Raw genomic sequence first — 22,796 nt, forward strand, 5'->3', positions numbered from 1 at the left:
TCTTGTAGAATCAACTTTATCCTTGAGACAGCTGTGTAAAGAAAGAGTCGCTAAAATTTATGTTGGAAAATACTATTTTTGTATTTTATTCTTCGATTTGATGTATCTATCAACAACACCTTAACGCGGGAATATAGCGCTATCAAGTCCTAACAACTCCAGCCTTTGACCAAGAATAGCAAGACAAGCCCAGTGATATACTTGTATTTTAGTAAACCTCATAAAAGTGAAATATGAAACCTTTATTAAGGAATGAGGCACGAGTTCCAGATTAAGACTGGACGCTTTCATCATTATGAAACGCTGTTTTGGTTTGATTTTATGAAATGTTCAAGGATAAAGGCTCCTAGAAACATTCATTTGCCATTGGTCAAGCATCATTTATCTCTTCTTTTTCTTTCTTTTCTGTTTTTTTCCTTTTCTTAGTTTCACATGAGTGAAATGGAGATCGACATAATAGTGCTTTAGGTTACCATAGCAATTCGAAATGATGATGAATAGCTCGTAATCAAAACCAGATGTATATCATAATGTCAGGGACATCAAGATAAAGGACACGTGCAATGAGGAAAGCAATGAAAACAATAAAATGAAATTCATTTTGCCTCTCATTCTTTAAATTATCCTTACTGCAAAGCCGTGGCCTCTATCAATGAGACTACCTCTTCTTCCTCGGCAACAGCTCCAGGGGTTAGAAGCTGTCTCTCAACGCACAACACGGGTTGTTGCCGCACCAGTGGCTACTGCGGCCGAAGAGGTGTCAGAAGCATCGAGTAGTCGTCAAAAGTCAACAAGGAGATAACAGAGAGCTGTTTGCAAAAGGCCCTCATGGAACTGGATACAGTTGACGCGGGCTCCATGCGTAGCAAACCCTTGCAGAAGAGGACAGCTCTGTTGTTGGACGCGTACAAAAGCTTTGCGCCAGCGGATGAGGATTAATATTTATACATATAGCTTTTTCACTATCCGGACAAGTCGGTCAGTGCGAATTTTCCTGGTAAAGGATATTTGTCTTCGTGCAATGGCTAGGGCAGCTGGAAGGCGACATGCAGAAGCAGGGCCGTCGTATCGCGCTTCTAATTGACAATGCACCAGTACATATGGAGGGTGAGCTACCGATCTATAAAATGAGTATCAGCTCAGAAGACTCTGGCCCTTTACTCCTCCTTTTGTACACAGTGCTACGTACCGAGGCTTGAGAGTGTGCCTCAGAGGTAGTTCCATTTTTATTCATAAGGCCAGAACATTGTGTGATAGCCATAGTGAGACCTTAATAAAAGACTTCCGCCTGGCAAAAATAATAAAAACAGCTTTTTGATCTCCTTGACTTTAGGTCTGAAAAAAAAATCTCACACAGAACTATTGGAGTGCTGAATACTTTTGTTCAAATAAAGACCCCTCCGTAATGCTCTTGATTAGTCATAGATAAATCAACAAAGGGTTCTTTCTTTTGTTCACAAAACCATTTGCGTACTGACTGTTCCCGTTCAGAATTTTTGCGCCGTGCAACTTTTATTTGTCTTCGAAGTCTGAGGCTGGGAATGACCGGCTTCATAAACCATCCAGGAACTACATCTCCTAGTCCAAGTCACCCAATAATGGTTACAAAAGTGCAATCGAAGAGGAGTTGCAAGAAAAATTTTCTGCGGCATATGGATGCTTGGGGCATAAACCGATGATCCTCTTTTGTTGAAACACTGGGTTGCTGCGCACAAGGTAGTTGAAACCATCTCACGAATGTCGCGATTTATTTAATAATATGAAGAAAGTGAATCGTAAAGAATGGATATGAATGAATGAATGAGAAGAAATAAAGCTTAGTATATTTATTGAATTGAAATGAAGAGAAGCGAAGAGCTGCTCCTTCCGTAAAAAAAAATTACAGCTAACTGGAAGTGCACTGTAAGATACCGTTAGGTTTTTTATGCCCATATAAAGGGCTTGCAGGATATGAGGCTGACTGGGGAACAAAAGTAGAAGAGGTGTTTAGAAGATTTGTCTAGCTCTTTGAACAAATGCGTGATCAAATATATGAAAGAAAAGGGTCGAGCAGATGAGTTAAAAAAAAAAAAAAAAAAAAAAAAAAATAGTACCAGTAAGGTGAGATTAGTGAAATACGTTCAAAAAACACGCATCGTCCGGAGGGAATGATTTACAATGTCCCAGTCCTTCCCTCCCTTACATTAGTCTGTTTCAATGGTTCAAGACGAAGATGGCCACAGAAAAGCTATTTTACGTGACTTTGGTCGAAACTCTAAACAGCAAAACAATCTTAAAATTCTGAACTTTACGCGTCTTGCGGAATTTCCTATTTAGTGCCCAGTTGATTACTTGAATTATATGCTGGAAAGAGGTACATTTATATAGTGGAATAGTTTATTCGAATGAGACCAGAACACGGACGAGGAAGCGAGTGATGTAGATGGATACTCTTGCTTCAATTTTTGGATTCCTGGTTATTTTTCCAATATTTACCTGAGAGCAAAGTTTCTCCAGATTCCCTTGCTGTTCTGTTGCCCTATTGTTTGCAATACTGTATTGAAGGAAAAGCCAGCTTTGAAGATGCAATTCTTGCCACATAAACCATGTATTTCGTTCCAAGGGCATGAGGAGTATGATCTTGCTGGGGGATCTAGTTCGGGAGTAAGATGGTCAAGAGTTTTCAAAAAGTAGGGAAAGAAGGCCTACCAACTATCCTCAATATGTGTCAACAGGAGCGTTGGTTAACATTGGGTTTCAGGATCTACCGTATCAGAGGGAACCAGAAAAAAAAAAAAAAAAAAAAAAAAAAGGTCTGAATTTGACAGCGTACCCTTGAATTAAATGAATATTGGCGTAGAATGCTTCAATTACTAACCCTTGGTGCATCGCTCGCTGTTCTCAGTCTTGTTTTGTGCCATGCTATGCTATTTGCTGAGAAGAGATAATTTGAACAGTGAATGGTGGTTATAAGTGAATGGCAGGGTGAGTTACAAACAGGGGAGGGGGATAAACTAAGGTGTGATGTTGTAAACCTAAATACGGGACGTCGCTGGCACAACAACCCAAAAACCACTTATGGTAAAGGTTTTCTGCATGATAGCGTACCTTACCGATGAACATTTTACATTGAGGAACAAAACCCAGTGGTAAACACCAATGGATCTTCTTAGACACCACAGAGGAAGTGAGAGAGATGAAGTTACCGGCGGTAGCCATTTTTTTATTTATTTTTTTATTTTTATCACTGAGACATAATACAGATTCGCGCAAACTTGTTTGTATACGCCTTTTGTGCTCTTCATGGCCCCTGCAATGAAGGTAATCCTTAGAACAGATGCGCTCTCTATTCTTCCCCCTTAATCTCGTCGCCCCCCAAAGTTGCGCTTTTCCCTTAATTATTCTCTTTTCTTTTTTTCTGTCGAGTGCAAATGGCCACCATTTTGGTGTACAGTACATCGGTCTCCAATCTTCTTTCTATCCTCTCTATGCCTTTAGAAAACCGTGTTCTTTCACTTATACTACTACTTCATATTGGAAATACAGTCGCTAACTTGAATAAAGGAAGGAAATAGCTATAAGAATGCTCAATCTGCAATGGATCCTAGATTTTAATAATTAAGGTTTGCTCTATCCTTGTGACCAAGCTATTTTGGCGAAATAAAAGGATTCGTGGGATCTTTCTACATGTGTGTTACCATCATCGTAATCGACTCGTCAACAAGTTGTTCGAGGGTTTGTGCGTGGTGTGATATGTTGTGATATGTGAGCCCGTGATTGGTCGCTTCGGAACTGGAAGTTGGACCCCTGAGATTTGTAAGTGTTCAAAAAAGGGAGGAAATCTTTTCATCATCCCTTTACTATGCAACGCGCAGTAGTGCCTTTTTTTTTTTTTTTTTTTTTTTTTACAGATCCTACAGCAAATGGACCTAACAGTTACGCTGGTAACTCACTAAGGGTGAATAGCTGCTTATTGGCTGACCGACTGTCGTAGCTAAAATTATTCTTGTACCCAACACATATGCTGACGGCCGGTTTTGTGAGTGAATGCTCGCAATTTTCGTCTTGGGCTGACTAAGGTCTCCCAACGACCAAGGCGCCTCATGTTAATCATTTGTCAAGACTCACCCTTCCATTCATCTTTGTCCTATCAAAAAGCTTTAAGGTGTCTTTTCTCGAATCGAAACATCAATTATAATGCAAACCAGGAAAAAGGGTATGCCTTAAACAAACTTATATAAATCAAAGAATACAAAATCCTTGTTTTCTTTATATTCTACTACCAATCTGCTGTCGACCTCGTTGACACCAACCACGTTCATGCAAAGAGACAGAAGCCATCGCTCATAACTGAGGTAAAGGTGCATGGCATATTAGTGGATCAATAGATCAAAGGGGGATTTCGAGAGGTGTTTATGCTTCGGTACGCCTATACACATCTAGATTCAATTGTCAAAGGCCCTAAATGCCGAGAGGCTCTGGTAGGATTCCGGTAAACGTTATGGAATTTTATAAACAAGGGTGTTACGTACCAGGTTGAGCCGTTATATCAAAGTTCAGTGTAGTAAGCAACTGAAATGCAGATGCTTAAGGTTGCATACCATGCAGCCTCTACATTTGGGGGGCCTTGAAAAGAGGGGTTTAACATCTCTTTTTTTCCTCTTTTTGCCCCTTCCTGCAAGGTGAAACTCAGTAGCTCTAATGCCTCGTAATTTTTGGTATAAAAGGACCCTCCATTTTCTAGCGGTTGTTACTTCACCATCCTTCATCTACACAACATACAAACAAAAGAAAAAATCTCAGGTTCTTCAAAAATGAAAGTCTCTACTCAGTTTCTAGCTGCGAGTGCTATTGCACTAGCTGCCACTGCCATGGCACTCCCTTCGCTGTCCAAGAGGATTGTCGATGGATCTAAAGTCGTTGGATGCTTCGTGAGGTAAAATTTATTAATCTTTATTTTAGTTCTGAGTTGTATACAAAGACCTTCTTGATTAAAGTACTTCAACTTAATATTTTATAAAACATTGTAGCACTTTCATAAACGGTGATCAGGCATGGACCGCAGAATGCGCTACAGCTGCAGCAGTAAGTTGATTTTCTTTCTTCTTCATCTCTCTTGCTCAATTACCTTTTTCTTTCTCTTCTTTGGGATAGAGAATCATGATGTTTATTTTTTTTATTTTTATTTTTTTTATATTTTTTTTTTAATCCCTACCCTACAGACTGACATCGGTTTGGTCCGAGCGGTCAATCTTCAAGATTTGAATATCGATTTCAGAAACCCTGACCCGATGGCATTGGGACTATCCTCATCAGGCTTCAATATGGATTTACTCCCACTTCCTAAGGTGAGCTGGCCTATCGAACAGGGTACTTGTAAGGTAAGCTTATTATAAAAATATATATATATTTATATATATGGCTAGCCAAAGTATAGATATATTCACTAACATCGCTACCCCTTTACTCTATTGCACTTTAGGTTACTGTCATCGTAAGTATATCCCATGCTCTTTGGACGTTGTTTGCAGTTGAACATTGAGTTTTTAACTTTTTTTCTCTATCTCCTCTCTTTTTCTGACGGAAAGAATGACGGTGTCGCTATCGCGGAGTTTATCGGGCCAAGCACTTCTGTCGAGATGAAAGGCGCCACCCTTGGTGCTGTAATCAGGGATACATTTTTAAACATTTTACCAGGGCAGGAAGATGGGTTCACCAAATTTGCTGAGGCCCTAATTAGTGAGCCCTCTCATGCATTCACCATCACTGGGAATGCCGATGTAACGCTCAGGGTTCCAAGCATTCCGGCACCGAAGACACTAACTGCCACCAATATCGCTTTTTCGTCCCTTCTGACTTTGCAAACTTGTAATAACTTCCCAATGGAGCCCATTGGCATAGTGAGTTATACCAGGGATCCTGCTTCAGGTGGTGGCTCAATGGTTTATACGATCAAGGTCCATAACCCTTCGCAGCTGACTCTCAAATTAGGAGACAGTAAATTCAATGTACTCTACACTAACGGAGACTATGTGGCAACCGCCGAGATCTCGGACCTAAGCTTATTCATGGGTGAGAACATTGTGACAGCAACCCTTACGTCCACCGACCCTAATATCTTTGATGCTTTGACATCTCAGGCCAATACGTTTATCATAGCAGGCTTCGAAGGTTCCGTGAAGCACCCCCTCATGGCCAAAGCAATGCGTGTCTTTAGATCTCAAATCACAATTCCGAAAATCGAAGTTGCATAGAGAAAAAAGAAAAAAATAACACTGAAGGATATCAAAATAGCAAGCTGGGAGCATTCATATTTCTTAATTTTGTGGACTGCCCATACACATACAGATTAGTTCAATAAAGCACATCAAACCATGGATTCCATCTGTTGGGAAGCCTTGGCCTTTCTCCCTCCATGTCGATGGTCCGGTTGATTTTAAATATATACATAGGCACTTTAAACGTGTTATCTGTAAATCTCAATTTGATGGGAAATCGTCCTCGAACATAGAAATTGTGCGTAATGATAAGTATCAATAGTTAGGCCCTGTTGCTTTATTTTTAAACCATTTCCAAGCATATTCCTAACTGACTATTTCAGGGCATGGCCTAATTTCAGAATTTTTTTTAAAAAAAAAAAAAAAAAAAAAAAAAAAAAAAAAGAGGTATCCTTTCATCATCTCTTTTTCTGTAATGTGCAGGAGTATACAGCTTTTTTTTTTTTTTTTTTTTTTTGTTTCTCTTTTTTGCATATCTCTTAGAGACCCTTTCCCAAGAGACCTGACAATAGCATTGAGAATCCATTAGACATGAATGACGATGGGTTTGTTAGCCGTATGCCATTAATCGAACCTACCGTGTGCTTGAAACAAAGGTTGACGAACGATCCTTATGATAACTATTATCAAAAGGAGAAAGAATTGAGGCAATAGGGTCGCCTCAAGATGTGGCGACATGATAGGCTTGACTATAAAGCCATGAAAATCTATTGAAATAACACTGCAATGAGCTAGGCTAGGTTTTGATACCAGGATTAATAAGAATACAGGAGGTTTAAAATTCCATTGTTAAGCAGCCAGTGTCTTCGAGCGAATAGGGGGGTTTTTTTTTATATGTTTCCTGCAAAAATTGAAAATGAATTACTTGGCATAAAAAGGGTCTTCTTCTATTTCCGGCTGTTATACCATTCTCCTTTCTCTACACGACAAATTTCCAAAAAAAAAAAAAAAGCTACTTCTTCAACAATGAAAGCCTTAAATCAGTTCCTTGTTACGAGCATTATTGTATTTTCTACCGTCGCCATGGCAACGCCCTCGGTGTCCAAGGGGAAAATTGATGGATCGAAGGTTATTAGTTGTCTTACGAGGTAATCCCCATCATTTTGACTTTGTAGTGAACTATTAGAAACCAACTTCTCTTTGAAATGAAGCTTAGCATGGTTGTATAATAACTTGTAGTACTTTCATGAACGATGAAGTGGCATGGACTCCAGAGGGTGCTACAGCTGCATCGGTAAAAGGCTTCCCTCTCTCTTAGTTCCCCTCTTTGAGACAGGGGCTACCATGTTTGTTTCATTCTAACCTTTACCCTATTTCTTTTAACATCTTTATAGACCGATATCAGCTTGGCCCGCAATACCAGCCTTGACGACCTGAGTCTAGATTTTTGAAGGGTGATCCGATGACTTTGGATATATCCTCACCAGGTTTCAATATGCAGTTAATCTCACTCTCGAATTTGCCCTGGTCTATAGAAAGGGGTACTAGTCATGTAAACTAATTGTTTGTTATAAGGAACTATATCAAACAGATATAGAGTAATAGTTGCTATTGCTGCTACTCTTTACTCCATACTCTTTTATTCCTTCACCGCTATAATGAACAAATAATACAAATTGTTTTCATTCACAAATTCAAAGTTGAGGTAATAAATCAAATACATACCTGCACACGGTCCAACCTAGTGTTCGGATGCTTAGACTAGTTCCATAGTGTATGATTGTTAGATCACCTAATCCTCCTGGAATTCTGAATTCATACAAGCAAAGGGCTCAACACAGATCGAGGCTCACCACCTGCATAGAACAACTCAAACTTTTAATGCCTATATCCACCATTAGCAGAACATTGTCATTATGTCTTCTAACAACTCTCCTTCTTCTTCGTTGTCTGGCGCCTCAACTCTATATGAGTATAAGGACTATGAATTTATCCCTGCGGAACTTTCTCTAGCTTCGTCTTCACCGGAATTGTCAGAGGCTGCAGACGTGGAGTATTTCAGTAACTCCGAAGAGGATAGGAGTTATGCCACTGAGGACGTCGAGGAATATGAGGATGAGAAAGATCTGTGGGATAACGACGAGGAGATTCGTGTTTGAAAAAAGGCACTTACCAGCTCTACCGCCCAGAAGCACGGAGCCGGTCTGGTTTTGTGGAGTATCCAAGTTCTCGTCCTATCAGGAAACAAAAGGAGCCCTCTAGTGATGAAGAATCATCAAGCAGCGAAAGTAGCAAGATAGGTTTGTTAAGCAGCGAAAGTAGCGAGACAGATTTGTCAAGCTGCGTAGCATGCACGACTCTAGGGAAGAGAAGACGTGACAAGGAACGTAAAAAAAAAAAAAAAAAAAAAAAAAAAAAGATAATTGGCCTGGCGCATGAAGGATATTATGTAAGATGATGGGAGACAAAGCAATGTGCGGAAACACGAGTAAGGATCGTGGTAACATCAATTTTTTTAGCCCAATGGTTTATCGCCTATTTCATTTGGTCACATTGGTGGCACCTCGTTTACGTGACGGGCTTGCTGATAGGCTGCTAATACATTTGATAGCATTTAATAGTTTAAGGACGGCGATTAAACAAAACGGATTTACAATCTTTTGTCAAAAGTAGAATGATATCGTTTTATTTGTACGAAGTGCGTGAGAAGCAGGGGAGTGCATGTAAGATGACAAAATATATGAACCAAACAAAATGAAATGCAAAGGACGCACTTCCTCATTATCAGAGTAGCCATGGGGTATATGTCTCTTCCACATCTCCCTTGGTTTAGTTTACTCATCACTAGTTAGAGTAGATTGAACAGGAGATGTCATCGGAATAAACAAAGGGATTCACATGTGTAGACCATGACTACGAGGATAATAAAGTGTGGTAAAGAAGGGCAGAGCTGGGGCTTTTGATGGCACAGCATTAGGATTTCAAACCTTCAATAAAATCAAAGCCGAAAGTAGATTAACTTAACCTGTCACAATTCAATCGTTGATGTTGGGACCTGAAAAAAAAAAAAAAAAAAAAAAAAAAAAAACCATCCTCTTTAATCCACAACAGCTTTTAACAACTCTTCCACAGATACCAATAACAAAAAAAAAAAACTTTTTTTTACAGAGAAACCAAAAAGACAATGTTCAAAGGCTCTGAAGAACCTCCTTCATATTCACGCCATGCTCCACCTCACCATTCATCAGGGGCTTTGCGTGTATGCTGTATCACCCTCAACGAAACGGATAAAATCCGTTTGATAGGCACACCTCCTGAACTCGCCAATCCTATCCGTCAAGCCATCGTTCGTGCTTGGGGTAGGATCCAGAAAGAGTCTGATTATGCTGGGGCTCATCAGTTCAAACTTCTGGGGAACCCTTGGTCTGCTAGGGGAAATGAAGGGGTCCTCTCTAGAAGACTTGTGGTTGATATCCTCAAGACGATGGCTCAACATGGTTGGACCCTTATTCAATCTGCTGATGTCTCTAGGAAAGAATACGAAAAGGACTCTTTGTTTTTCGAATCATCAGCATTACAACCTGTGGATGTAGGTCCCATTGACATGTTCGCCATTAGTCTAAACCGAACTGACCGTATTCGACTCATTGATGCCCCCTCAGAATTTCGTGACATTGTGCGACAAGCTATTAAAACTCAATGGAAACTTGGGTACGCTGGTATGCTGATGAAAGAAAGAAAGAAAAAAAAAAAAAAAAAAAAAAAAAAAAAAAATTAAAGTGAATGAGTGCGATGGTATCATGAATTGAAGAAAATCTCATTTCAAATTTATTTTTTATAGGATCATGAGAGAGGACATGTATTTTAGTTCGTTCGAATTCAAATTGAGCGGGAATCCATTTTGTCCGCAGGGCGAAGAGACTGTCCATTCGCGTATGATGCTCTCTCAAATGCTCGCAGCCATGGCAGCACATGGATATAGACTATATGCCTCTGTAGATATCAGCAATGGTGATGCAGAAGGCCGAGACCTCCATTCATGGTTCTTCCGACGCGTCACCCGCACTTGGCCATCACGAGCGATAGCCGACCCGGGACTTTCAGTAATCTAGATAGTACAGTTGCATGTTGTAGACAGCTACCGACAATTACACCCAATATCAACACTTTTATCTTTTTGTTATTCCCCAGCGGTAGTGAGATTCTACCATTTTATTTTCGCATTTAAATCCGATTCCCCTGAAAATCCCTACTTTACTTGGTCCCTTAAAATCTACTATACTCGATATTCAGCAAGCAAAACAAAAAAGGAAGAACAAAAAGGCCGTATAAGAGAAAAGTGCTTTTTAACAATAATAATAAGAAAAAGCTGGGTCATAATAAACAGAATCATGCAAAGGCTTGAGATACCACATTGTCCATGAAATGTTGATCCATCTTTTTAGCCACATCCCCCTGTTTCTTCTCTGGATGATCGACTTTTGCACCTGTGGAGATAGGGCTTTCGTTCAACTTTACACATTGATCTGTTCCAGGGAAGGGAGGTAAATTCAATTCCCATTTTTTCTCCATTTTCCTAAAAAATATCAAAATGTTAAAAAAATCTTGGTGAGAATGACATACCAATATTTTAATAATGATAAAAGTAATAATAATAACAAAATTTCCATAAAATTAAAAAAGTGCTTACTTGGAAATGAATCGCCCACCAAGATAATGAAAAGGTCCTTGAAAGTCCTTTGCGCCTTCCTTTGGTGCTGTCAGCGAAACGAGCATGGTAGGCTGAATTCCCGGAGTACTCAGATTGCCTGCCAATAAAAAAAGAAATCGTTATTGTGGGCTCTTATTTTTGGACTGTTTCATTTTTAAAGAAAAATAAGCAAAGAGATATTCAACATACCTTTTTCAACGTCCCAAGCGGAAGGAATGTCAACTAAGATTACAATGTCAAAAATGACAGCTCATCAAAGTAAAAGGTAAGCTTGGGATAAAACGGTCTTATATCTCTTCATAATCTAATGTAATGCTTGTCAATTTTTTTTTTTTTTTTTTTTAAAAAAAAAACTTGCCAGACACAATCGGAAGCCGTGTCTTTTCAAGAGCTTTAATAGCAGTATCAAAGGGCTGCCTGACCTCGCCCTTGAAGCTAAACCCTAAGATTGGAAGGCGATTCGTGTTGATAATAAGAATCAATATTAGTAAAGTGAAAGAATAAAGTAATGAAACCAGCCTCGAACAACCCATCTTTGCCTTCCTTTTTAGTTATACTAACCGAATATAGCATCCACAACTAAATCACTCTCATACAACCCATCCTCTGGAGTATCGACAAATGGGATGTCTAGCTCAGTGCATTGCCTCATAATATTCTTTTTTTTTTTAAAAAAAAAAAAAAAAAAAAAAAAAAAAGAGAGAAAATGATATTAGAGTTCAGATCCATAACTTTGACTTGTCATGTAATGAAGTTTAAATGCCTAAATCGATTAAACTTCCTAATGTTATTTATTTTATAATTTACCTTACACGCAGGTTTATCAGGACGCTTTGGATAGTAAACTTTGGGCTGATACCCAAAGTGATGCAGGTGCCGAGCAGCTACCATGCCTTTGTATTAAAAAGAAAAATAATAATAATTAAAAAGCACTAAACAAGTCTCCACATTCACACCGCTATATCTTTTTTTTTTTTTTTTTTTTTTTATCGTTAGTTGTTAAAAACATTTATCGTTACCATCGAGACCATTGTTCCCTGGGCCAGAAAAAACGACAACCCGCCCATACTTGTCCTTGCTAAACTCTTTTGTGATGGCTTGAGCTACACTAAAGCCAGCTAAAAGAAAAAAAAAAAAAAAAAAAAAAAATTAGACAGGTAGAAATAGTTGACAGGTTACCTGCCCATAGCTCCTAGACCTTTTTGCTTACCAAGTTCTACCAATTGCTCAAAGCTGAACCCACCCCCTGTTGGGGACATCAGTTCAACATCGATCGCTTGTGCTGCACGTTGCGTGAGATACTAATTTATTTTGTTTAATAAATATATTACAATCAATTTTTATCCTATTGTATTTTCTATTTTTTAGTCTTTCAGCACAGAGTCAATGCTTTTTCTTTTTTTTTTTTTTTTTTTTTTTACTTTGATGGACATGATTCTTGAAGTGTTTTCATGAAATGCAAATGATGCTAATTCACGAAATGAGTTCATTCACTAGAACACCCGAGTACAGCATAAACCTCTCCCAAAGTACGTCATAGACGTGACTGTCTAAGCGCGTTTGCTAACGCGTGTATTAGATGGCTGCGGACGACGTTGGCTCTGTTATGGCCCACACTTTGCGGACTGTGAGCTTGAAATACTGTTCCCATAAGCTGGTCAAAGGTGGAGGCGATGATATTTTCACCTAAACATACTGCTTATGTTTACAGTGACAGTGGATTATCAGGCGAATGAAGAGATGAATTGGCGAGACTATAGGCGAAAAAGGTGTTAGAATAGGTAGCAATGAATATATCTTCTACTTGCTGAAAAAGTGTGATATTGAAATAATTAACCTGTTGCTGATATAAATGTTTCTTTTATTTGAAAAAAAAAAAAGACGTCAGTCCACAGCGAACATATTGGAATGACTTCAAGCCAAGCACATCCAAATATTTATACATGTATATGATGCTTAGAGTTCCTATTTCATTTATTGCATTTCCTTTGGAGTAACATAAGGGATTTCGCAAACAGCACTGATTCGCTTCCAGCTTGGATAATACTTTGGTCTCCTTGCTCACAGTGACAAATGCCTGCTTTCATTGACCCATCTCTCGGTTTGCAAAGTCGGTTCGCTGGTGGTTGGTTAGAATAAAAGCGACGATAACTCCTTTTTTGGAAACATTTTCACCCTTTTCTTTAAATCATCTTCATCCTCAAATCGTCGCTTCTTTCGCTCGCTCACAATTTCTTCACAGGCTACTTCCTCACCTGCAGGAATATGCTTGATATGGTGCTCAGGTGCTGAATTGATGCACAATCTGGAAGACGCTGTATAACATGATAATGATATTATTGAAACATGTAAAATATATAGAGCAATTGCAAAAAAAAAAAAAAAAAAAAAAAAGTTATCTGCTTACCTGAGAATTGTGCACGGCCTGCAAACGTGTACCCATAGTATTCTTGGAAGTTTCCTTTGTGTACCATGAATGTATGGGAGTGAAGCTTCACTCTTGAGGAGGATTCACATCGATTTGAAAAGATACCAAAGGCACACTCCAGGGATTGACATCGTTCCTTAAGAACATCGCTCACTTTGGCAATCTTTGTAATTTCCTCATCAATTGTTGTTTGGTCGATAACGCTATGCTCCTTTGAATCCTCCCCTTCGGTCCATTTCATTTGACATAACAAACACAAAGACACAGGATCTCCTCTATCTCCTCTGTCCTGTAAACACAGTTGCATAAACCCATCAGCTAGAGCACCCTTGCCATTAACAAATAGCTTGTGAAACTCTTGAAGAAAGTTAGTATGCTCCATGCCGTCCACGCCCTTTGCGGTCTCGTGATCAGGGAACGTTTCGAGCAATTGATGCACTGCAACATTGAGGTAGTTTGGAATTATAAATTTAAACAATGGAAGCTTGCGGTCAAAGTCCGCACCTGCAAAAAGTCTTTCCAGAGTCGCAGACTGTTCTTCGAGGTAAGGGAGTAGGTATAAACGTAGAGCTATGAAGCCCATATTGAAGCGTTCCCAGCCTGACCAGGAGATGCTTTGCTCTGAAGCGATAAAAGCGGCCCAGTACTTCAAGGGCGACTTGGATTGACTGTTCTTGGAAGTGCCAACCAATATAACTAGCCACAAATATGGGACACGTATATGATACTTGCCATACTCAGCTTGTTCCAAATGTATTACACCGGCTGTCATGAGGTTTCCATAGCTAATGTTTGCTCCATGTCCAACAATAAAACGCACTCCGACTGGGATATCAAAAATAGTCTTTGCCAGTACAGGTGCCATGAGCTTCTCGTAGCCCTGAAAAGGATAGAGTTTGCTTAAACGGTCTGCCAGGTCCTGCATAATGGCCACGATATCGACATTGCGCAGACATTCCGCAAGGTCCTCAGCCTGGTTAGGCACTTCTTTGATATTCTATAGGTGATCCACAAAGAGATGATAGAAAAGCTCCACAGTCCCTGGCACCCCACCGATGTCTGCAATACTACGGCGGAACAGTATATCATTCTTTAGGTGGTCTTCAGTCAGATGCAGAATCTTACCGTTTATAGTCAGGGGTAGCTTAAGACCAATTTCGATCACGTCGGCGTCAGTAAGAAGAGGAAGAAGTATGGGTAGGATAATATATGATCCCCTGGCTATGCTTATGACGGGTTCTAGGATTGTACCCGCCATAATAGGGATAAAAAAAGGCTTTGCCATGCTACAGCTCCGTGTCCCAATGGCCAAAACAACTTGTTGAAGAGTTTTTGGGAAAACTTTGTGTAATTGATCCACTTCGTCGATGCCGATGACCAGCACAGAGAAATTGTTGGTGGATGTACCGCGGCTGATGATATCAGATTGAATAACCTGTATGACGGCGTACAAATCGAGTTGCTCAACGCCTTCCTTTTGCAGAAAAGAGTCAAAATCGACTTTGGGTTTAATACCGGAGTCTTTGGTATTGATAAAATATTCTTAGAGTAATCTAACGGCGATAGATGCTTCGTCTTCAATCCTGACATCGAATTGACTGGCAGCAGTGTCATTGCCATAGGAAAAATTGATTGAGACCATATTGGAGAAGGCGCTTTTGACACTCTGGTCACTGCAAGAGCTGGCCTTTTCGCGAAGCATTCCTGCGATTTCTTGGAGAAACCGGCTTTTGCCTGTACCTGGCCCACAGGCGAGAAATGGAATTGGGTTTATCATTTTGCAGCCTCTGCCGCGACGTTCAAATCGCTTAAAGACGCCATTAAGAGTACCAGCTCCATTCCATAATACGTCAAGGGTTTCCTCTCGATGGAGAAGCGGGAATTCTGAACCAAAAGTAGAAACGAGCTATAATAAGGAATCAGCACAAAATCTTCTGTCTACTCATTTTTTATAATGATGTACACTCAAAATGTAAACATAGTAGATAACATACCGGAGCTTATTTAGTGCCGATGGGTCGTTCATATTGCCTAATCCATGCAAGGATACTTGAGGGTTTTATCCAGTCATGCACAAAACCTTGAGAACAAACAGCTAATCCCTTACCTTCCAATGGCCGCTGAACAACGATGTGGATAGTCCTCTTAGGCAGAGGTGCTGTGCCGAATATCTTGGAAATTTCGCTTGTTGCTCTGGTGAGAGGCTCCTTTGATTCAACATCGGCGATATTGACTGTAGTCCCCTCATCAAGAACAGAGACATGGTAAAGATTGAGTTCGTCGGCGTCAATGCCTTGAAGATCGTTTTCTATTTCTTTCTTGATTGCCTTTTTGAGTTCATCCACGGTCTTTGTTGGTAGAATTTTCACAGAAAACACTGTGGATTCTCCATCGAGAATGCAAAAGAGTGAAATTTTGTCTGTCATTGGTGTGATTAATAGACAAAAAAATGAAAAAATGAGTTGGCTGGTGAGGAAGGAGAAAAGAAGGATCAAATACAGTCGTATGGGCTTCAAATGAAAGGAAGGAAAAGAGCAATGAGAGTGATGAATGCTAAAAGTAAGCAAGATAATATAAAGAGAACTAATGTAGAGAGAGATCTGCTCCTTTTATACCGATATTTCATTTCAGCCACTGTCAATCCAGACGTTACATGCATTTTGCCACCAGCTGCTTCTTATTACGTATAAATTAAATATGATCGTATTGATTTTAGTATCAAGTGCCTAGTATGGGATACTAGTACTGCGTACCAAAATAACAAAAGTGGTATCATGAAAGAAGATTTAATATCACTTTCCATGGGTTTTGTGCGGCTCGGTTTTTGTGTTAGTATCACTTGCATCTTTATTTATGAATGCTGATCCTAGTGTTAGTATCACTTGCATATTTATTAATGAAAAAAAAAAAAAAAAAAAAAAAAAAAAAGGGCGCGCTCGGGGACGAGGGTGAAATTAATATTAACATGCATTTACATCTCTGCAAAGTTTTTTTTTTTTTTTTTAATGTCTCGTGTTATGGCTGCTTACGACTTTAGTAAATAAATTTGTGTCCAAGATACTGTCACCATTATCAATAACACTCTCAAACTCTTGTCGGTCAAATCCAATGACAGGGAGCTTGAGCTTCGAGAGTCGAGCCTGCTTTCCATATACAAGAACTCATTCTATGTGTCGTTAAAGTTAGACATGGCTTCATGCTCCTAGAAACATGGAGTACGCAATTACGAAAATAAAAATAGTCAAAGAGTCTTTTTTCTTTATTGACTAGACTGCTGTGGGAAGATGGGAATGAAGTGTGCGTTATGTTTGTGTTTTGTCTTTATGTTTGTGTTGAGGAGAGGAGGATAGCAATAGCGACTTATATATGTACAAGAGAGAATAAAATAAAAGGTAATAAAAAGAATAAAAGAATAGTAAAAATATAAATGAAAAGAAAAGAAAAGAAAAAAAAAAAAAAAAAATGAAAAATGAAAGAAAAGAAAAGAAAAAGGAAGAAAAAAAAAAAAAAAACGAGAACGAGACAATGGTCTCATCTTGCATGTTCTGTTTTCTTTTTTTCTTTATGATCTATGATTATGTTGCCTCATCAGATTCATAACCCATTCGCGACAAAAGATGGATGCTTTCAAATAGCGCTTGGTAGCGTATTTCCTAAAGATAAAAGTGTTAGATCGACGACTTTGCTGTAAATAGTGCACCATTCTCTCCATGCAGGGCAAAAGATCATTCTCTGTATAACCAGAAGAGAGCTCCAGTTTTTCCTCCCAGCATTCATGTCCCATCATTCTCCTGGCTAAACAGAGTGATGCTGCAGAGATCATTGAAGGGGGGCATTCAATAAAGTTGAAATCCAGTAATGGAATCTCCATCAAATACTTGGCTACTGTACGCGAGTGGATGTCATAGTTGTCAGCTTTGGAAATACGTCTTAAGAAGTGCATAGGGTTTGGATATGACATTTTAAAGCCAAGGGCCGAAAGCATGTACCGCTCTGCCTGTAAAATCTCCTTGTCACTGAATCCACCATCAGCCATAAAAATAAAGTTCTGTACAGAAGGCGCCATCACTTCCTCATATTTAGCTGCAACGAAAAGAGCAGTGATGCCGACTAGCTGTAGTTTCACTAATGACACTGCTCGTACTGATAAGAATCGATCAATGAGGTTGACAGCCAAGAACATGGTCTCTGGTAATAATTTGAATTTGTAATGCACCTCTGCTAACCAATCAATTAAAACGCCTCTCATTTTCCATGCCAATTCCTTTTGTGTTGCCATGTAATTTGGATCAGGCATGGTCGAATGCTATAGAAATAGTAGGAAATGAAAAAAAAAAAAAAAAAAAAAAAAAAAAAAAAAAGTCAATTTAACATATTCCCTACAAACACACTAATAGTGCAGCAACGATCTGCAAAAAAAAAAAAAAAAAAAAAAAAAGAGGCGACATACTTCCAATTCCATCAAGTACTGAAAGATCTGTGCCGAATATTCAGACGCCATTAGAGGATCTCCACTATCCATGTCATCATGTTCAAATTCGGATACCAATTCCTCATGTTTGCGTCGCTTCATATTCTCGACCTCTTCAAACATTCGTGCCTCCTGCTCACCCTCTAACAGTATCCTTGGATCACCTCTTGGGAGTGACGGCCGTGCCAGTATCCGAACCTCTGTTGGACATCCACGTTTCTTGGTAGGAGCAGCGGGCACCTCTTCAGTCTTTATAGGAACAGCGAGTGTTTCTTCTTCAGTCTTGACAGGGGCAGCGTATATTTGCTCAGTTTTGATAGGAGCAATGTGTAATTGTTCGGTCTTGATAGGAGCAATGTGTATTTGTTCGGATTTGATAGGAGCAATGTGTAATTGTTCGGTTTTGGTAGGAGCAATGTGTATTTGTTCGGTTTTGATAGGAGCGATATGTTGTTCGATTCTGAGAGGAACAGCGTGTTTTTGTTCAATCTTGATAGGCACATGTTGGAAAGCAGGATCAAACTCAGCCTCTATCTTAAAATTCTTGACATCAACAACATGTTCCTTCTGAGCAACAAGACCCGGATTAAGAGCGAAAGCCTGGTTGACTTCAGGCTCGAGTTTGATGGCGACAAGATCATGTTTAACAGCAGAGTCAAGTTTGTTGAATTGTTTTGCACTGCTAGATGATTCAGGTTGTTGTTGTTGTTGTTGTTGTTGTTGTTGTTGTTGCTGGAATTGATGTGGAGCTAGCCGATTAGTAGACCTTTCCTGTAAAACTCGTCTTGCCTGTGCATTAGGTTGATTCTTAGTAGGTGCTGGTGGAGGTGTACGACCCTTTCCTGGAGCAGGATTCTTGAGAGTAATATTGTTGCTAGCATTCTGATGGATGATATAGATTGATTTTTTTTTTTTTTTTGGAAGAGAAAAAAAAAAAAAAAAAAAAAAAAAAAATATCGAAGTTCCAATGGGGTGAATTGTTATCAGTTAATTTATGTGTCTTGGTTGATGTTTTCAGGAACGTTGACGCCAACCAAGACGCGTTGATTTTTTTATTTCTCCGGTTGAGTGTGACAGTGTAATCATTGACGAAATAATAATAATAAAATATGACTGCAATAGGAATTGACCGTGTAGAGATTAATGGGGAGCAAAGTGTAACAGACATTCCCGCCCAACATTATCTCAAGAACGGAAAAGATTTGAAGAGGAGAAAGGAGAAAAGGGAGAAATAAAAAAATATATAGAAGTAGTGGAGTGCAGTAAGGAGGATGTGAAAAGGAAAGACCAAAGGGAAGAAGAGGAATTGTGAATTGTAAAAAAAAAAAAAAAAAAAAAAAGCAGTGTTAGTGTTATTACCTCTTTGGCGGTGCTGTTTGTGGTGCTGTTTGTGGTGCTGATGTTGCCAACAGCGGCATTAGTATTGTTGAAGGTACTGACGGCGATTGGTCCATTATTGGTGTTGTTATTGGTAATGTTGGTACTGTTGAAGGTCTTCTCTGCCAGGGCACCGCGCCTCTTTGTATTGGCCACAGATGTGGCACCACTCTTGCTTCTGGTAGTGGATGCTTGCAAGGAGCTGAGTGCATCCTTTACATATGTCACTCCGTTACCATTTATACCAACAGCAGGAACGTTCTCATTGCTCTGTAGACGCTTAGTGTTGGTGCTATTAATGTTGTTTGCCATCGATTGTGAACGAGTACGTGGCTGAAGAAGAGGAAGAGGGAGAGGAAAGAAAGAGAGAGGGTTAATGTGAAGCGGATGATATAATCCGGTTAGACAAGATGGCAATCAGATGAAGTGATTATATTAAGGTGTAGTCTGGAGTAAGTAAGGAAACCATATAAAAAAATAAAAAGATGTTGCTTACGGGCTGTGACATTGCTGCGAATGGGTAAACAACAGGGGACTGTAATCACACCAACGCGTCTGAATGGTTCGATGGTCAAAAGATGTAAAAATAAAAAAAAGCAGAGGCAAAACAGGACAGGCAAGACAAACGAAGAGGAGAGAAGGAAGAGTGGGAAAAGAAGAGGCAGAGGGAAGCAAGGCAAGGCAAGGCAAGGCAAGGCAAGGCAAGGCAAGGCAAAGCAAAGCAACGAATGGACAATGAACAATGACAAGCAAAGAGTGACCAATGAGCCAAGATTTCCTCAGAGTAATTTTCTTTTTATTTTTTTATTTACATGTATTTGCAATTTACTTAAGGGCTGTCGATCACAGCCAACCAGCTGACACTTGTATTTTACATGAACATTGGCTGATCGTATGTTTTGCTTGTGCTATGCTCGAGCAGTACACGCGATATTTCGATCCAAAAAAAAAAAAAAAAGAGTCGTGTGTATGGTAGTGTAGATGAACTACTTATCAAAGACCTAATAATAAATTCATCATTTCCTCTCATCTACCAACCCCAAAGGATAACTACTGAGAATATCATCTGAAGGATACTCGCAAGAACAAAACAAAGGATCATCCGTCATTCAAAAGTGAAATACAACGATCGCCTCCCTGTCCAATTCAGTTCAAGGGAAAAAGAGAACACCATGCAGTACATGGGGAGTAGACAAGGTGGCAGTGGGAATGCAGGTCTTGGAGTAGGAGCAGGAGGAGTAGGAGGAGTAGGAGGAGTAGGAGGAGTAGGAGGAGTAGGAAGCTTGAGTGGATATGGCCTTAGTCAACAGCAGCAACAACAGCAACTTGGATATGCTTCTGGAGGAATCAACAGTCAATTGGCCATGCAGCTGCATCAACAACAACAACAACAACAGCTTCAACTCCAACAGCAACAGCAGCAGCACCAACAACAGCAGCAGCACCAACAACAGCAGCAGCAGCTTCAACAACAAAGACAGCAGCAGCAGCAGCAATTGCAACAACAACAACAACAACAACAACAACAACAACAACAGCAACAGCAACAGCAATTGCAGGCGGCACAGCTACAGCAGCAGCAGCAACAACAACAACAGCAACAGCAACAATATAGATTGGTTACCATTGAAGATGAAAAGATCTATGCTCTTGTCTTGGAACTCACTCACCCTGCTAACCGTGAACAAGCTCTATTGGAATTGAGCAAGAAGCGTGAGCAATTTGAGGAATTGGCCCTAGTGCTGTGGCACTCTTATGGTAATTGGTTGCCCATGAACCATTTGAAAGAGTTTTTTTTTTTTTTATCATGGTATTGCGTTTTTGTTGACTGGAACTCCTTTCTTTTTTCAGGCGTCATGGCTGCTTTATTGCAAGAAATCCTCTCTGTTTATCCCCTGTTGGCTTCTTCTGGATTGACAGCCCAAGCATCCAACCGTGTCTGCAATGCCCTGTCTTTGCTTCAATGTGTCGCAAGCCATCCTGAGACTAGAGGGTTGTTCCTGAACGGTAAAGTGGCACTAATGGCCCCTTTAGTTCTTTTGTCTTTATCTTTCTTCTCTCTCTCTCAAATTAATCTGTCCTAACTTTTTTTTTTTTTTTTTTTTTTTTAAAAAAAAAAACTACAATCCATTATAGCACACATCCCATTGTTCTTGTATCCATTTCTGAACACGACTAGTAAAACTCGCCCGTTTGAGTACTTGCGCCTAACTAGCTTGGGTGTCATCGGAGCATTGGTCAAAAACGACAACACAGAGGTGATCACGTTCTTACTTTCGACCGAAATCATCCCTCTTTGCCTTCGCATCATGGAAACAGGAAGTGAACTGTCTAAAACGGTAAATATATGGATGTTCAACATTAAGAAGCACTTTTTTTTAATTCATTTTACTAATTATATTTCATAACAGGTGGCCATCTTTATCGTCCAACGCATCCTACTCGACGACATGGGCTTGGCTTATATTTGTCAAACCTATGAACGCTTTTATGCTGTTGGGGTTGTTCTCAGCAACATGGTCCACCAATTGGTAGATACCATGGCCGTCCGACTCTTGAAACATGTTGTGAAGTGTTATCTCCGTCTCTCAGATAACCCCCGGGCTCGTGAAGCCTTGAGACAATGTCTTCCTGAACCCCTTCGAGATGCAACATTTGCACAGGCACTCAAAGACGACATGACCACAAAACGATGCCTTGCTCAATTGTTGATCAATTTGGCAGAGAACACTCCCTCCAATGGAAACATCAACGGCCTCATCAATTAGAAAAAAAAGTTTTTCACAGGCACACAGCATCATCATCACCATCATTATCAATGTTATCACTGTTATCCTCGACAACCATAACAATAGAGCAGTAGCAGCAGCCGCAGCAATAATGACAGCAACGACAACAAAATCACAGTAACACAATAATAACGACAGCAATGGTAATAACTAGAAGAAGAAAAGAAAAAGGGTGCCGAGAGATTTTTTTTTTTTTTTTGTTATTTGTCTCTTAATATCGGAATATTTTCTTTCTCCTTTTTTCTTCCTTCCTTCCTTCCTTCCTTCCTTTCTTCCTTTCTTTTTTATTTCCCTTAATGATTGCACAGTGAAGAAGGAAATGGAGGTGTTTATTTTTCTGTTGCATTTATAACTTTTTGTTTTTTTTGTGCCATCTCTCCTCTCTCTTTCTCTTTCTCTTTCTTTTTTTTTTTTTTTTTCTTCTTTTATACACTCTACTTTCATGTTAATTATTGATCTCTTCCTAATTTTGTATTAGCGTCTGTGGCGACGCGTAGTGTACATTTTTTTTTTTTTTTTTTTTTTTTTTTGCTGTACAACTCTTGCATTTTTTTTTTTTTTTTTTTTTCCTTTGTACAATCAGAAAGTCACCTCTTTTTTTTAAATAAAAAAATAAACTATAATACATATATATGACTAACGTCGCGATATAGTTAGTGCAGGAGATTGGTATCCAACAATACTATTTATTTATATATAATATATACATGTATTAATCTCGCTTTAGCTGTTTCGACTGCGATCTGCCCCAAGCCCTTACTTTAAAAAGTCAGTAAGGCGGTGTGCGCCAGCCAATGAAATGTTTTAGTCAAGAGATGAGCTA

The 22,796-nt window shown here is 39.5% G+C and overlaps 6 protein-coding genes across 6 annotated transcripts; 4 read left to right on the top strand and 2 right to left on the bottom strand.

Moving 5' to 3' along the window:
• The first annotated feature begins 4,748 nt into the window (after positions 1–4,748).
• BCR41DRAFT_389190 (hypothetical protein) lies at positions 4,749–6,260 on the top strand. The gene is made up of 5 exons (XM_022028097.1): positions 4,749–4,915; positions 5,010–5,064; positions 5,202–5,360; positions 5,462–5,473; positions 5,568–6,260. Exons 1-5 carry the CDS (start codon positions 4,794–4,796, stop codon positions 6,231–6,233), a joined length of 1,014 nt encoding a protein of 337 aa, XP_021877603.1. The 5' UTR covers positions 4,749–4,793; the 3' UTR covers positions 6,234–6,260.
• Positions 6,261–7,280: 1,020 nt separating this feature from the next.
• On the top strand, positions 7,281–8,356 carry BCR41DRAFT_400076 (hypothetical protein; the record flags this gene model as incomplete). Its single annotated transcript, XM_022029115.1, has 3 exons — positions 7,281–7,345; positions 7,437–7,491; positions 8,099–8,356. 3 exons carry the CDS (start codon positions 7,281–7,283, stop codon positions 8,354–8,356), a joined length of 378 nt encoding a protein of 125 aa, XP_021877604.1.
• A 930-nt stretch (positions 8,357–9,286) lies between these two features.
• Positions 9,287–10,309, top strand: BCR41DRAFT_340745 (hypothetical protein; the record flags this gene model as incomplete). The annotated part of the gene is made up of 2 exons (XM_022022209.1): positions 9,287–9,908; positions 10,066–10,309. The coding sequence occupies exons 1-2, from the start codon at positions 9,382–9,384 to the stop codon at positions 10,307–10,309; spliced, it is 771 nt and encodes a 256-aa protein (XP_021877605.1). The 5' UTR covers positions 9,287–9,381.
• Positions 10,310–10,379: 70 nt separating this feature from the next.
• Positions 10,380–12,386, bottom strand: BCR41DRAFT_381951 (YjeF N-terminal domain-containing protein). Its single transcript, XM_022027336.1, has 9 exons — positions 12,330–12,386; positions 12,119–12,209; positions 11,928–12,026; positions 11,716–11,801; positions 11,470–11,566; positions 11,267–11,350; positions 11,098–11,130; positions 10,888–11,005; positions 10,380–10,773 (listed from the first exon to the last, which is right to left on the bottom strand). Exons 1-9 carry the CDS (start codon positions 12,339–12,341, stop codon positions 10,587–10,589), a joined length of 807 nt encoding a protein of 268 aa, XP_021877606.1. The 5' UTR covers positions 12,342–12,386; the 3' UTR covers positions 10,380–10,586.
• A 4,512-nt stretch (positions 12,387–16,898) lies between these two features.
• Positions 16,899–17,909, bottom strand: BCR41DRAFT_311594 (cyclin-like protein; the record flags this gene model as incomplete). Its single annotated transcript, XM_022021044.1, has 2 exons — positions 16,899–17,642; positions 17,787–17,909. The coding sequence occupies 2 exons, from the start codon at positions 17,907–17,909 to the stop codon at positions 16,899–16,901; spliced, it is 867 nt and encodes a 288-aa protein (XP_021877607.1).
• A 2,639-nt stretch (positions 17,910–20,548) lies between these two features.
• BCR41DRAFT_311588 (cell differentiation family, Rcd1-like-domain-containing protein) lies at positions 20,549–21,952 on the top strand (the record flags this gene model as incomplete). The annotated part of the gene is made up of 4 exons (XM_022021043.1): positions 20,549–20,942; positions 21,036–21,191; positions 21,321–21,523; positions 21,596–21,952. 4 exons carry the CDS (start codon positions 20,549–20,551, stop codon positions 21,950–21,952), a joined length of 1,110 nt encoding a protein of 369 aa, XP_021877608.1.
• Between the last annotated feature and the right edge of the window lie 844 nt (positions 21,953–22,796).

Source organism: Lobosporangium transversale (assembly GCF_002105155.1).
Source record: "Lobosporangium transversale strain NRRL 3116 chromosome Unknown BCR41scaffold_45, whole genome shotgun sequence".
Lineage (NCBI taxonomy): Eukaryota > Fungi > Mortierellomycota > Mortierellomycetes > Mortierellales > Mortierellaceae > Lobosporangium > Lobosporangium transversale.